The sequence below is a fragment of the Periplaneta americana genome, chromosome 7, assembly GCF_040183065.1.
Source record: "Periplaneta americana isolate PAMFEO1 chromosome 7, P.americana_PAMFEO1_priV1, whole genome shotgun sequence".
Taxonomy (NCBI): Eukaryota; Metazoa; Arthropoda; class Insecta; order Blattodea; family Blattidae; genus Periplaneta; species Periplaneta americana.
This window is the reverse complement of record NC_091123.1, coordinates 106,570,060-106,586,332: the sequence shown is the minus strand read 5'-3', so window position 1 is coordinate 106,586,332 and position 16,273 is coordinate 106,570,060. Positions and strand designations below refer to the sequence as shown.

General features: G+C 37.0%; 1 protein-coding gene across 2 annotated transcripts in view; it reads right to left on the bottom strand.

The window, feature by feature from the left end:
• The window catches only part of angel (protein), a 144,319-nt gene that overhangs the window by 74,749 nt on the left and 53,297 nt on the right, over positions 1-16,273 (bottom strand). For both annotated transcript variants that reach the window (XM_069831142.1, XM_069831143.1), the window contains exon 5: positions 9,986-10,052. In XM_069831142.1, the coding sequence (XP_069687243.1) occupies positions 9,986-10,052 (67 nt within the window). The remainder of the gene's footprint in view (positions 1-9,985; positions 10,053-16,273) is intronic.

Sequence of the window (16,273 nt, the reverse complement as noted above, 5' to 3'; positions counted from 1 at the left end):
ACTTTTAAAAGTTACAAATTTGGCTGCAAAATAATAAATAGGACACTGTTACTAAATACTGTTATTTCTACAAGGTCTTAAATACACCTGTAACAAATATGTGAAATTCCTTTATGCAACATTGCTTCAGAAGAACTTTTGTAATTGGTGGTGAGAAAGTTGTATCGCACATGCTAAGGTGGGTTTCTAGCTGGTATCTCTTGCGTTCTTGTAGTGGGCACTGAAATAACAGGTGGTCGACTGTTTGTGTGGGGTGTTCACAGGGACATGAAGAGCCATTTGGGTTGTCAATTTTGAAACGTTCAAAATATGAATTAAATTTTCCGTGTCCAGTCATAAATTGCGTGGATATGTAAGATGGTTCATAATTCTTTACGGTTAGTCTATCTTTAACTGTGGGAAAATATAGTGATTTTGTGATTTGACCATTTGTACTATTTAACCACATTGCATTCCAGTCATTTAAGATGTCCACCTTCATTTGCATTTTTACATAAGAGAGGGGTTGTTTAGAGTATGTGTTTTCTGTTTCCGAAATTGTGGCCATCTTGGCTAGATGATCTGCTCTTTCGTTTCCTGTGTTCCCTACATGACCACGTACCCAATCGAAACATACATGTTGCTTACATAGTAACAAAGTTTCCCTAATACCAACCGCAATTGGATTGAGGTTATATTTATTGTCAATTGCTGCGAGTGCTGCTTGAGAATCACATAAAATTCGTACATTACACGGTCTATTTACACTCCATTCTGTTGCTTTCTACAGTGCTAGGAGTTCCGCCTGGAATATTGTGCACGCTGGTGAGAGACCATACTGTTTGTAGGATATTTCAGAGTCTCTATCGTAAACAACGAAAGCGCAACCAACAAGTGTACATTACTCTTCATTTCTGACGAAAAGTGATCCATCGGTATAAATGTGGAGGTCGTGTTGACGTGGGCAGTCAGGTTGAACCGAGCGGGCGTATAGTGCAGGGTGTCCACAAGCCAGGAAATGAGCTGGGAGTTCAACTTCTTCTGTGGTGTCGGAATTGAAGTGTAAACGTCCTTTTTTGATGTTAGTTAATTTTCCTCGAAATATTCCTATCAAATGTAGGGGTTCTATGCCAGCCAGAATTAACGCAGCGTCCGTGGAAACGGTGCGGTATGCTCTTGAGATTTTTAATGCAAATCCACGTTGAATTTGTGCAAATTTCTTCTGAGCCCATTTCTTGGTAAGTACATCGTGAAAAGTAGAAGCACAATATAAAATCATTGGTTCAGCTGCACTCCGATATATAGTTTTAAGAATTGCTGAGTTGAGACCCCAGGAGGGTCTTGCTGCAATAGAAAGCCCTGTAAGTAGCTTGTTGGCTTTGATTAGAAGGGAGTCAAAATGCACTCGAAACATAATTTTTTTGTCTAAGACAATGCCAAGATAAGGTAACTTATCGGTCATTTGAATCTGTTCCCCATTCATTCACACAATCGGTTCCTCGACATTACATTTTCTAGAGACCAGCAATGCCACCGTTTTTGAGGGGTTAAAACTGAGCTTGTTCTCACAGCCCCAGTTATAGAGTAAGTTCAGAGCTGATTCTGCATTACGGGCTACATTAAGCGAAGTTTTTCCCCTTACCAGCAGCATAACATCATCTGCGTATGCAACAAGGGTACAACTGTCTGGTAGACGTTGTCTCAGAATGTCGTCATACAAAATTACCCAGAACCCAGGGCTACAGCACGATCCTTGTGGGCAACCTCGTGTAACATCTCGAGTTGTTTTGGAACCGCATAATGTAAGCTGCGCTTGTCTGTTGGTGAAATAGCTTTTGATTACTTTGAAGATATTTCTGTGACAATTCATGGACTGCAACTGTACCAGAATTTTGGGCCACCACGCATTGTTGAACGCTCCAGATATGTCAAGAGAGATTAGTAAGCCTGTCGATCTCTGGCTGAATGTTTCTTTTATCCAGCTGACAACTGTAAATATAGCATCTTCTGTCGACCGCCTTGGTGTGAAACCAAACTGATTATCATGTAGAAGATTGTTACTGTACAACTGAAACATAACTCTATCTATTATTAGCTTCTCTAAAATCTTTCCCATTACTGGTATCAGACTTATAGGTCGCAATGTACTTGCTGTGTGTTTGCTCTTCGATATATTGGGTTTTGGTATTACAGAGACCAAGGAAAACAGCAGTTGCAGCCTTCAGACTATTGACAAATCATGACTGTCTAGCAAGTCATCTCTACAGAATAGGTATCTCAGCTTCATCCATATGTGTCCTGTGTAACGATCCAGCAGAAATGAATGAAGACCACTTGAAGACCTGTGAAGCATTAAGATCAGAAGAAACTACAGTTCAAAAGTATTGGAAAGCACGACTGCTAATGGCTTCAATGCCAAATGCAAGGCACTAGACAACAACAACAACAATTTCCTCATTAGCAAGTTCTAATTGTCTGCGTAAATAGGTGATGGTTTCCGCTTGTTCCTTTACAATATCTAATTGTTTACAATATTACCAGTTCTACTGACTATTTACATTTTCAGCATTTGTATTTGCACAGTTCCAACGAAACATATTTTACACTGCTTATAATTACCATCTTGACACACTTTTCTTCGACATGCACCACACTTATCTGACAAAATGCACATTTTCACTTCACTTCACTTCACTTATCTTCTATTATTCACACGTCACTAGTACATACACTTCTAGACTTTACTATATTAAACTAAATTAGGCGTAAACTATAACAAGACACGAAATTGTATTATTCTTATATTTAACTTCACCTCTTAATATATCACTTCACTTCACTTCACTTCACTTCACTTCACTTCTATTATACACATGTCACTAGTACATACACTTCTAGGTTTTACTATACTAAACTAAATTAGGCCTAAACTATAACAAGACACGAAATTGTATTATCCTTATATTTAACCTCACCTCTTACTTAATATATTTAGCTCTTTACAAGTAGTTACACAACAGTTCAAGATTATAAAATATAAATATGTAAATATGCAAAAATCACTACAATACAATTTATTAATTAATATTGTGACAATGTGTCGGAGTGGATTTTGCACTGATCATGTACTCAATATGGTGGCCGGATCAGCTGACTGAGAGCGTAGAAACTAATATTCAATTTTAACCAGTTTTGGGGTATTTATAAAATTTATATATGTAACCGTAGGAAAAAATTAAATATTTAACTTATCTAACAATACAATAACGTCAGACTGAAACGTCCATAGTCCCTTGAAGAGTGTATTAACGGTGTACCGGTAATATTGTAAATATATATTTGAACCAAATTTGAATACCCCCTGGAATAAAAGTATACATGAATAGGGAAACAATGTAATTTATACCCTTATTATGGGGAGGGGGGGCTATTAATTTGTTTTGTATTATTAATCTTTCATCAAATTACTATTTAACACCTTAACATTTTTTAGCACTCTAAAACATTCACACAGGACTGTACTTTTTCAATTGTAATGTTATTAATACTATATTCATTTATTGCACACATGAAAGAAAAAAAAAATATTGTATACAAATAATATATAATCTATAAAGTTAACATTTCTCATAACATGGAAAGATACTATATTAATAACATTATAAATTAAAACCTACTTTCAAATTTCATTTTGTTGTTGTTTTCTAATGCCAGGCATTTGACAATAAAGTCATTTGACCTCTTGCACTCCAATATTTTTCAAAGATATTATCATGACTAGCCACTGAAGCACAGATTTTGAGGTGTTCCGAATCCATTTCTTGGTTTGAGTTGCACAATGGGCAGTTAGGGGACTGATATATTCCAATTCTATGCAGGTGTTTGGCCAAACAATCATGGCCTGTTGCCAATCTAAATGCAGCTACAGACGATTTTCGTTAAATGGCAAGTTGTAGCCGATTTAAGTGAACACCATATTTTAACGTTTTGGTGGCTACTTCATTCACACACAACCCCCAGAATGTCTGGAGGACCACACCTGCTGTTGGTCGATGGGTCCATTGGACTTAGCTGGGAGATCTTGTTGATCACCAGCTTTCCCTCCTTAAGCCACTGGAGGAAGATTTTAGTGCCATAGCAGGTCAGCACTAGGAACAGAAAAGTAGAAAGGGGAGGAAGGAAAGGGAAATGAACCCCTAGGCCTTGAATGCTCTAATGCCGTTGGGGTCGAAGAAAGTAAGAGTTCAGTCAGAGGACTGGATAGGAAAGGGTAAAGAGGGAATTAGGTATTGGATAGAGGAAAATTATACCAAATTCAGTCATTAACTCATCAAGCTGACCAGTGCTAATGGATGAGTAGCCCCACCCTTTAGTTCAGCTCGTAAAATTATGCTTACTAACAGCTGCACCACGGGAAGGTAGGGATGGGACACTGGGTATTTGTCCAGGTTGGTTCCTTAAAGCCTTCAATGGGAAGGATTAATGGCTCTCCCCCCTGTATCCGACAAATTTTATCATTTTGTAAATTATTTCTTTCTATATATTTTCTTTTAACAAATTACCTTTATATGATTTCTGTTTTTATTATAAAGACAATGATGACTTTGAAACAAAATGATCAATTCCTCATCAAATGAATCCATTTAGCACATCTTCTTTTGTTCCTGTGCAGTACAACACTGTTTTTTCCTTGAACATTAAAGTTTGGAGTTAGCAAACTTGCGCGCTAGCATCTACTATTACTGTTAATGCCTATGTAAATCAATGTGAATGGATTCAGTAAATAACCAGATCACAAGCTTATATATTCATTGTGAACGGGCCTTGAGATACATAGCCACATCTGTGGCTCAAGCGCTAGCGTGCTGGTATTTCATTCAGGCAGCTCAGGTTCGATCTCCAGCCAGATCATGATGCAATTTGTGACATCTGGACAAAGCAGACATTACAGAGGATTTTTCATTCATTGTCAGATGACGATAACGGGAAGGGCTTGGAGATCCGAACCCCTACAGCTTATCTGCTTACTTGTCCGTGAAGCAGGACTTGTTTCTATCAGGAGCTGAGTCAGGATTGCCCATCTGTCAGCATCGCATTCACGAATGCCACCCAGACCAGCTGTTGGACTTGGACATTCATTGCATATATAATGCACAAAATGGGCCAAAGCATGCCTAAGTGTACGGACCAAGGCTTCAGCCCTTGTAAAGCCTAAGATATAGAACAGAATGCAGATAAACATATCCAACACAGAGCAGAATGCAGATAAAGGCAGATGTAAACAGGCAAACACAAATATGATAACTTTCTTTTGCAAGAATACCACCTTTTCTCGTAATAAGTGCCCATGCAGCTGTCATGTGCCAAATGAATACATCATGACCAATAAATTAAACAAAACATGCGAACGATTAAAATGAAGCTCTATACAAATTTTACTATGTATTTGATAAAAAGTATATTTGTAAAATTGTTAGTTCAATGGCTGAGATTAGCTTGTCACGAAAGTCTAAGTGGTATTTGTGGTTGACAAATAAAGGTTCATAACATGTATTAAGTCCTTTGATATACGAGTGCATTTTTTTAACGAAGGTGCCACAGTGTTTTTCTATGGCAACCAATTGTCATCATGCAGAGCAGTGCGTTAGTTCCAAAAATGTCCATCAGCACAGCTGTATCAAATGAGTATCTCGTTTTCCACTGTCATCTTTTCACAGCTTCCCCAATAACTATGTCATCATTGTCATTCTTGTCATCATCTTTGTTTTCATCATCATCATCATCATCATCATAATAATAATAATCACATTTTCAACATTAATCCTGCTGCTACTGCCACCACTATTGCGAGGGTTATTCCAAAAGAAATCCACAATTTTTTTAATTCAATTTTTATTTTACACCTTTGTAATTTACGGAATTCATAAAAGCATCTTTCCCGCTTGTATTCAAATTTAATTTAATCTGTTCCCATGAGTGGCGCCATCATACCTTTCCTTCAAGCTGGCTGCTTGCTGCACTTGACGTTTGTCAAAAGCAACGTGTTGTTATAAAGTTCCTATGTTATGAGAATGACAGTGGGGAAACATTCACATGAGACTGAAAAAGGTGTATAGATGCCACAGTCCATCACAGTACAGTTATTGTACGGGCAAGAGGATTATCTATCAGACTGAACAATGAACAAATTCCTGACAATGTGCAGCATGTTAACAGCATGGTTTTGGCTAACAAGTGAAAGTGCTAACAGTGAAAGAATTGTCACTCCAAGTTGGAATAGGAGAAGTATATGCAGAATATTGCAATAGTTAAGGTTGAATAACCATGTATTGTGGGTCCCTATCACCACGGCATGGTGTGTCCTCAGGTTGCGGATAGAGGAGACGGCCTCCAGATATGGAGGGTAGCTGCTAATATATTGAATAAGCAGTTGTTGACAGCCGACAGGGGTGGTCTTCCAGCTTAGGCGAAGGGCTAACAACCCAACACCGTAAAAAACAGCTTGTTACGAATAAAAAAAAAAAAAAGAAAAAAAAAGTTTGATGAAGATTGTTACATGGTAGTAGAAAGAAGGAAACAGGCAAAACTGAAATTCTTACAGGATCCAGTTGAGGAGAATAGAGATAATTATTTCAATGAAAGACGAGAAGCAAGTCGTACTCTTAGGAATAAAAAGAGAAGTTACTTGACGGTAAAACTGAATGAGGTAGAAACAAATAGTAAGAATAAAAACATTCGAGATTTATATTAGGAAAGGAATTTAAGAATGGATATAGGCAAGGATGAGAATGGTGACTTGCAGACTCTCATTCAATCCTGAACAGATGGAAAAACTATTTTGGGCAACTATTAAATGTATGTAGGCCAAACAGAAATGGTTGGGACGAATTTGAAATACAAACTGCTGAGCCATTTATACCTGAATCCACACTTTCTGAAGTCGAAATTGCGATAGAAAATCTGAAAAAGTACAAGTCTCCAGGTATCGATCAAATTCCAGCAGAATTAATACAAGAGGGTGGAAGAGCATTATCTACCGAAATTTATAAACTTGTACTTGCTATTTGGGAAAAGCAAATTGTACCAGAACAATGGAAGGAGTCCATAATTGTACCTATTTTTAAGAAGGTCTTAAGACTAACTGTGGTAACTTTCGAGGAATATCACTTTTGTTAACATCATACAAAATGTTGTCCAATATTCTTTTGAGAAGATTAAATCCGTACATAGATGAAATTATTGGGGATCACAAGTGCGGTTTTAGGCGTAATAGATCGACCATTGATCAGATTTTTTGTATTCGACAGATACTGGAGAAAAAATGGGAGTATAAGGGTACAGTACATCAGTTATTCATAGATTTCAAAAAGACATATGACTTGGTTGAGAGAGAAGTTTTATATAATATTCTTATTGAATTTGGTATTCCCAAGAAACTAGTTCGATTAAATAAAGTGTGTCTCAGTGAAACTTACAGCAGAGTCCGTATAGGTCAGTTTCTATCTGATGCTTTTCCAATTCACTGTGGGCTAAAGCAAGGAGATGGATTATCACCTTTACTTTTTAACTTCGCTCTAGAATATGCCATTAGGAAAGTTCAGGATAACAGACAGGGTTTGGAATTGAACAGGTTACATCAGCTTCTTGTCTAAGCTGATGACGTGAATATGTTAGAAGAAAATCCACAAGTGATTAGGGAAAACACGGAAATTTTACTTGAAGCAAGTAAAGTGATAGGTTTGGAAGTAAATCCTGAAAAGACAAAGTATATGATTATGTTCGTGATCAGAATATTGTATGAAATGGAAACATAAAAATTGGAGATTTATCTTTTGAAGAAGTAGAAAAATTAAAATATCTTCCAGCAACAATAACAAATATAAATGACACTCGGGAACAAAATTAAATGCAGAATAAATATGGGAAATGACTGTTATTCGGTTGAGAAACTTTTGTCATCTAGTCTGCTGTCAAAAAATCTGAAAGTTAGAATTTATAAAACAGTTATATTACTGGTTGTTCTGTATGGTTGTGAAACTTGGACTCTCACTTTGAAAAAGGAACAGAGATTAAGGGTGTTTGAGCATAAGGTAATTAGGAAAATATTTGGGGCTAAGAGGGATGAAGTTACAGAAGAACGGAGAAAGTTACACAACACAGAACTGAATGCATTATATTCTTCACCTGACATAATTAGGAACATTAAATCCAGACGTTTGAGATGGGCAGGGCATGTAGCACATATGGGCAAACCCAGAAATTCATATAGAGTGTTAGGTGGGAGACCGGATGGAAAAAAGACATTTGCGAAGGCTGAGACATAAATGGGAGAATGATATTAAAATGGATTTGAGGGAGGTGGGATACAATGATAGAGACTAGATTAATCTTGCACAGAATAGGGACCGATGACAGGCTTGTGTGAGGACGGCAATGAACCTGCGGATTCCTTAAAAGCCATTTGTAAGTGTTATAAGGTTGAATAAGGTTTTTGTTAGGTAGGTTCCGAGAATGTTCACTAAGCCCACAAAAGAAAAAAAAAACCTGAAAAACAGTTTGCAGTGAACTTTTAGAACAGTATGAGAATGGTGGAGGTGACTTTCTTGCAAGAATTGTGACAGGAGATGAAACATGGCTGGACCATTGTGAACCAGTGACGAAGAGGCAAACAATGGAGTGGCATCATGCGAATTCACCCAAGAAGAAGAAATTCAAAAGTGTATCTTCAACAGGAAAAGTTATGGCTACTGTGTTTTTCTATTCAGGACTCTTGCTTGTGAACATCATGATACACGGAACCACTATGAATTCTTATGAGTGTGAGACACAACTCTGAAGAAACTTCAAGCTTGACTGTATTGTGTTCGATCACATTGCCAGAAGCAGGATGTTTTGTTGTTACACAACAATGCCTAGCTACATGTCAGTCACAAAACCATGGACGAGATTAGAAAACTTGGATGGACAACATTGAAACATCCACCTTACAGCCCTGATCTGGAACTGTGCAATTACCCTCTCTTTGGTAAACTGAAGGAATCGCTTCATGGAACGAGATTTGAAGATGACTTCCTCGTGAATGCTGCTAAACAATGGCTCAAAAGTGCTGGTTCAGATTTTTACCATGCAGACATACAGACCCTAGTTCCAAGGCAACGTAAGACAATAGAAAGGGACAGAGATTATGTGGAAAAGAAGCATTTTGTTTCTAAAGGATGTGTCTACTGTCTGTAAAATTGCAGAGCTGTAGGATAAAAATTGAATTTAAAAAAATGTTGTGGATTTCTTTTGGAGTGACTCTCTTACCACTGCAATCATTGCAATAATAATGATAGTAACAATCACCACTACTATCATCATCAACTAGCTATACAAAAAAATAAATGCATAAAATCATACTGGCATTTTGGTATGTTCACAGACTGATCAAGTCAATGGATGACGCAAAGGAGGAAAACAAAACTGACAATTCAAATTCAAGAGGTCATAACGTATAATACAAACTATTAATTGTAAAAATTACCAATAACATTGGCAGACCACAAGGATCCTGAATTCTAGAAAACATAAATTTCTGAATGTTTGAAAAACAGTAAGTGGTATATAAATTTTGGAAAAAAGTGATAAACTTTTAATTAAAACTGAACATTTTGAATCATGCCCATAAAACAAATTAATCAGATATACTACATATTATTATAACAATGAGACAAATATAAATAACAATTAAAATGTCTATCAAATTAAAGTATTAGGATATAAAATAAAGGTGAGGAAGAAGAGGACTTCATTTGATGTGTCACTATTGCTTCACTTTATTTCCTTTCTGAAGATATGCTAAGGATTTTTATTTTTCAGTGGCCTTTGACAGGACGAAAATGTGAACCTTTGATCTAATACTACACATAAAAAAGAGTTATAAAGAATAACGTCCACTGTTAACTGACAGTATCATTGCTATCATTTATTTTATAAGTTGAATCGTCATATTCAAACAGACTCTTACCTAAATCACGAAGCTGACTGTAAAACGTATTTAAATGGCTTGCTTGTACTTCTTGGAGGCACAGTATCTGTAACAAGTATGTTGAACGAAAATATTATAAAAATGTATCAGAACAGATATTCTTCATTCTATGATACTTAATAAAACCTTCACTTATATAGGGTGCGGCAGTGAGATATGACGGTTTTTATAGCCCAGTTTTGTGAACACTCATGGCAAATTAAAAGAAAACACATATACTGGAAATAATCTAGTACAATGCAATTTATTAATGTCTGATTATTTTTTAAAAACTACATTTCGTAAGTAGTCTCCATGGCAACGAATACATTCCTGCAATCTGCTATGAAAGTTCTGCATAACTTGCCCCAACAAAACAGGTTTGATGGCACTAATTTCGTTCCTTATGTTTTGTTTCAGTTGGATGATGGTGCGAGGCATGTTGCGATACACCCTACTTTTGAGATAACCCCATAGGAAGTAATCAGCTCACACTGCTCATGGTTCAATGAACTGTCTGCAAAACATGTTTCCAGGACGAATAATTTCACGATTTGGAGACATGCCTGGCTGCCAGGATCTCCTGACCTGACTGCAGTGACTAAGTGGCCGGGATCTGACAGAATGAATGCTGCCTTGAATCACTAAGTGATTACTTACATGTATCATATTACTATGATGTACCGAAGTATATATCGTCACCTGAATACAAGACCTAGGTAACTTGATTTTTCCTATTTTGAGATATTGCCTATTTACTTATTATTACACTAAGGAATATGTCTCATTTTCTTTTACCTATTTGTTACATTGGAAAATAGATGTCACTGATATCGTTCGATCAGATACCAAGTTCTTGGATTACATTCTGTGCGATTTTTGCTATGCTGTAACAGAGATAGCTAAAAAACGCAAATTTTGAGTTACCTACTTCTTGCATTCAGGTGACGATATGATATTTCTGTGCAGGAATTCTGCGTTACCATATGATGAAGGATGGGTAGAAAAGAGAAAAATTCTCTCCAGTACCAGGACCCGAACCCCGGTTTTCAGCTCTATGTGAAGATGCTTTATCCACTAAGTCAAACCAGCACGTAGAGCTGAAAACTCGGGTTCCAGTACCAGAGAGAATTTTTCTCTGTTCTACCTATCCTTCATCATACAGTTCCATAGAATTTCTGCACAGAAATATATGTATTTCGGTACATCATAGTAATATTAAATAAAGTGAATATAAATGACAAGAACATAATAAAGGCCGATCTGCATAGAACATTCCTGAAGGGACACTCAACTGTGCAAAACATAATACAAAATCTTACTATCGGCTTGCAATCAAGAAAGATATAATCCTGTACAATATTACAATAATCTTGATGTTGGATTGGTAAACGAGAGGAGGAGTCTTTCTACTAAGTTATAGTACTATAATCTATACATTGCCACTGGACGAATCCCAAGCTAAAATACCCCATACTTATGTTCCAACTCCGAAACACTCAAACTGACCAGCTCCCTTCAGATTACTACCTCCCTTCCAAGTGACTGTCTCTCTTGTTGTCCCCCTTCCGAGTTACTGTGGCTTAGAATTTAGCTATCCAAGAAGACTAGGTTTTTCCTTCTTCTCGCTTACCTATGTACTCGTGCTGCTGTGACATAACAGATATGAAAGGAAATGCCCGTAAATATGCTGATTAAAAAGGTGGTATTGATGGATATGAGCCAACCTCGCTGACTGAGCCAGCATACATAGGTCAAAATAGTGAAAGAACACCTTAAAACATTGAACAGGTACGAAATATTATGCAGTGAAGCCCAAGGCATTCAGCAGTGCACCATTTCCATACACTGCAAATCTCATGAAGAAGCCTGGTTAAACTCTAGCACACAGATCTACACTATCATTTTTATAAGATTTAATTTGTTCAAACAGTTGAACCAGAGTGACAAGTATGTTTACAGCATTGCCAAATTCTACTGTATAAGACAGAGGAAAATCCCAATTTCATCACACACTTTTGCTAACAGATGAGGCATCTTTCATTGTGGACATTTTTGTGCGTAAGCAAAATTTTAGGTGTTGATGAGACATTTTGCGAGTAACATATAAAAGATCCTGTCCAGTCAAAAGTTGTGGTGTGGGAGGAAGGGGAATTATCAGACTATGCAGACCAGAGTGCTGCATTGGAGTTAAATCGCTCGCTTGAACTCGGTCGAATGTCATACCCTCGAGTGAGATAAGATCGGTCGTGATATACTTGTAATAAATAGAAGCACAGTACAAGGTTATCTCATCGACATGTCTTATCTTGTATGGAAGGTGACAGATAAGATACACATACGTTTTGCTCACACGGTAAAAATAAGACTTTATTTTCAGAGTTTATGACAAACGTTTAGTGGAACAGTCTAATGGAACGTATCAAAACAGAAGCATGAAGTTATAAATAAAATAGTATCAAAAACTTCGATAAACAGTTATTATTGCTAATTAAAAATTATTCAGTATTTGATTTACCACATATATAATATGATAGGTCCATACATAGTGTTCCGCCTATATACTGCGACAATGTAGAAACGCTTTACAAAATATTATTGATATAGCAGTAGATTAATAACAATATTAGTACAGAGATAACGTCACAGAAAATATAATAAAATGAATAACCATGCTGCACAACTGTTACAAACGCAAAGATTGGTACACTAATTATTAGAGATTATTATTATTACTAGAAAACTTGATACGGTTTTTGCATTATCGTGATTGTGTTCTCCGTTTCTAATAATTACATTTACATCCAATAACGTCTATCAGATGTGGCAAAAACAAAATCACTCCTGTGTGGAAAAAAAAAAAAAAATTACCTACAACAATTATATTACATTTTAAAGCAAGTTTTGTAGTTGTACTATGGAGAGGTTAGTTAAACACTGCGAAGTTTTGCAATGATAAACATCTATGATGTTACTTCACTGTAACAAGAACGAATGTCTAACGCTCGGCTTATACCGTTCGAGGATTTATCGCTCCCGACAATTTTACCCATCATGCATGTGCGCTACCTATCGGATTATGCTATGAACTACTTTGTGCTCGAGCGAAAACGTCCGATGCAGACACAGAAACAAAATTTGGGCCACCAAGCACTGAGCATGTGCAGTATGTTTTAACTGGAACTTGGAAAATTCAGGTGGCCCAAATTTTGTTTCTGGGCCTATACTTTTATGAAACCAATGATGGCCAACAACTACCATGACTGAAGAACATTACATAGGCTAGGTCAAAATGAAACTGAGGGACCAAGTTCGAATTGGGTATTTCCATGATCGCTCGGGACAGCTACGTTTTTTTCAAAAGATTGCGTACATTCTTGTAATAGTTATAATGGGGAACAAACTATAATCACTGAAATCTTCCGAGAAAATAATTCATGTAAGAGATTTAAAACAGCCAGATCGTTCAATGTGTTTAAACAGTGAATACTGTAACACAAACACTATATATAACAGGTGCTCAAGTGGAGTATGACTATTGGTCGTTACAATGCCGTTCTTACTGCAGTAGTACTCTTAATGTAGTGGTAGAGCATTCTAAATGTTTGTGAGCTACTTAACTTCTTTTTGTCTTTTAAATGCATCAGTGAAAATATAATATTTTTTATCCTTAGAATACTTTTTGCTTTATTATTTTGGCTTCCATCTTTGGCCAACAGGAAACTTGAAAGAGTACACATAATTTGTTACAAATATATAGGATATCTGTGGCAAAAAATAAAAGACTGAACTTCTTAAATAGAAAATGAAATCGCGAATTCTAGTACCTATAACAAAAGAAGAAATACAAAATAAAAGGAAACAAAAACGCCACATTCTCAATATCCACTCCAGTAGCCTTCTGCATTTATAATCTTCCTGAGTCTGTTTCCCATAGAATTCACTATTCGTGGGAAATAGTTTCTTTTTCTAGTTACTGCTCCCACGAAGTCTGGACAAGGTCCCACAAATCATCTTCATTCCTCGGAGGTGGGTTGGGAAAGTTCTTTCGTTAATGAGTTTTTATTCTAGATCAAACTTTTCTATGGGATTCAGGTCTGGCAATTTCAGAGGCCAACATATCGCATCGATATCTTGTCTCTCTGAAAACCACTCCTGAATCGTTCACACCTGTGGAGTAATGGTTAGTGCATCTGGCCGTGAAACCAGGTGGCCTGGCTTCGAATCCCAATCAGGACAAGTTATCTGGTTGAGGTTTTTTCCGAGGTTTTCCCTCAACCCAATACAAGCAAATGCTGGGTAACTTTCGGTGCTGGACTCTGGACTCATTTCACCGGCATTATCATCTTCATTTCATTCACACGCTAAATAACCTAAGATGTTGATACAGCATTGTAAAATAACCTACTAAAAAAAACTCCTGAATCACACCTTAAACATATGGGCTGGGTGGTTGTCAAGAATTCCATCAGGAAAATGTTCCCTGGCATAAAAAAAGCATTTCACGTTTGTTTGTATTTAGGCCTGTTTAATTTTTCTTCGATACGGTGAATTGTTCCAGCTCCCTCTTGAGAAATCCATCCCCAACACAAGACATCTATCCTGCCACTTCTGGCATTGGAAGCATTGTATTTTTCCTCGTGTCGGGTACCAGATGAATGATAAACAAGAACAGGGCCATCATTAGCAGTGGAAAATCGAACCTCGTCTGAAAGATAACTCTACTCCAGTTGCGGTCAAGATTTTCCTCTGCAAATGCCAGTTGATCTATCTTATATCCATCTATAAGGATATCTTTACAAGCAGCCCTTCGCAATCTTATTCCAGCATTCTTTAAATGGTTTCTAACCTTCTGGATGTGGCCAAGAAAATTAACATCAGTTCTCAAGGTTGTGGCAGAATGAAAGGGGTTCTTTTCAACCTCCTCGACCAACCTAGCATCTTGCTGTGGCGTGGAAATACGTCTTTTACCACTACCAGGTTTGCGGTGGAAAGTACCAGATGCCAAATAATTTGTAACCCACCTCCGAGCAGTCCAATCTGGGACATTAAGCTGTTGTCCAGCTTGAGCAGCTGAAAATCCACACTCAGTAACTAGGTGGACTAATGCTTCCCTCGTTATTTCACTTCTGTGTACCATGGTGGGTGGTAGTCAAATGAACTTGCGTCTAGTCCTGACTGATCAAAGGCTTCCACTTGAGTAAATAGTGAAAATTTTGCTTTCCAAGTGGCAGTGGTATTACAGTATTTCGTGTTAATAGAAACTTTTGACGCTAGATGGAAGTAACACTAAAGATGACAACTAGAGGCTTTCATATTAAAATGGTGTGTTAATTATTTTATTAATCCCTGCTGCTTTACATTCTATTGCCTAAGGAACATTCAGTAAATATGCTGACAGTTAAATAATTGGCAATAATTAATTTGCAAGTTGTGCTACAGGAAATATGATATTATACTAACTTAAATCCGTGATCATGGGCCTAAATGTAATAATTGTAAACAAGAAAAAAAAAAAACAATTCTGATGACAAAATATATCCTTATTTCCTGGAATTATTACCACACATTTTCACAGATTTTGTAATTATCTGTGAGTAACACAAAGTAACATAAGCAAAATTATTTGACTATATTACACTAAAACAAGTTGTAACAAATAAAAGGACAAAACAAAAAATTCACTACGGAGATTCGAACTCGAGCTGCCTGCATAGAAGTTAAGTAGCTTAACCAATGCTCCAGGCCAAGCATGCTGTGGAAGAATTTAAATCATGGTTTACTTAACAACGCTCGCAACTGCAGAGGTTATATCAGTGTTGCTGGCGTGCCGGAATTTTGTCCTGCATCAGTTCTTTTACATGCCAGTAAATTTACTGGCATGAGTCTGTCGCATTTAAGCACACTTAAATGCCATCGAACCCGCAACCTTGAGCACAGAAGGCCAGTGCTATACTGACTATGCTACTGAGGCTGACATGCTGTGGAGGTAGCCCAAATCAGCGCCTTGTATTATGGAGTTACGAAAGCGGCACACCAAGGTTTACGGTTGTGAACTGCACGCTCACCCAAAGGAACTTCGAAAATTTGAATTGGTCAAGAGGCCGGCCAGTTTCATTTTGACTAAGTGTACAATTGGGTTCAAAAAGAACGGGGCGACACTTGAGTAGTTTAAATGTAAAGTTTTTAAGTCAGGTTCACATGAGTAAACTCATTGCGTTCAAAGGCAGTGCTGTAATGTTTGTTCTGGTTGATTCTATGACAGTGATCCGTCTACAATGCAGTAAA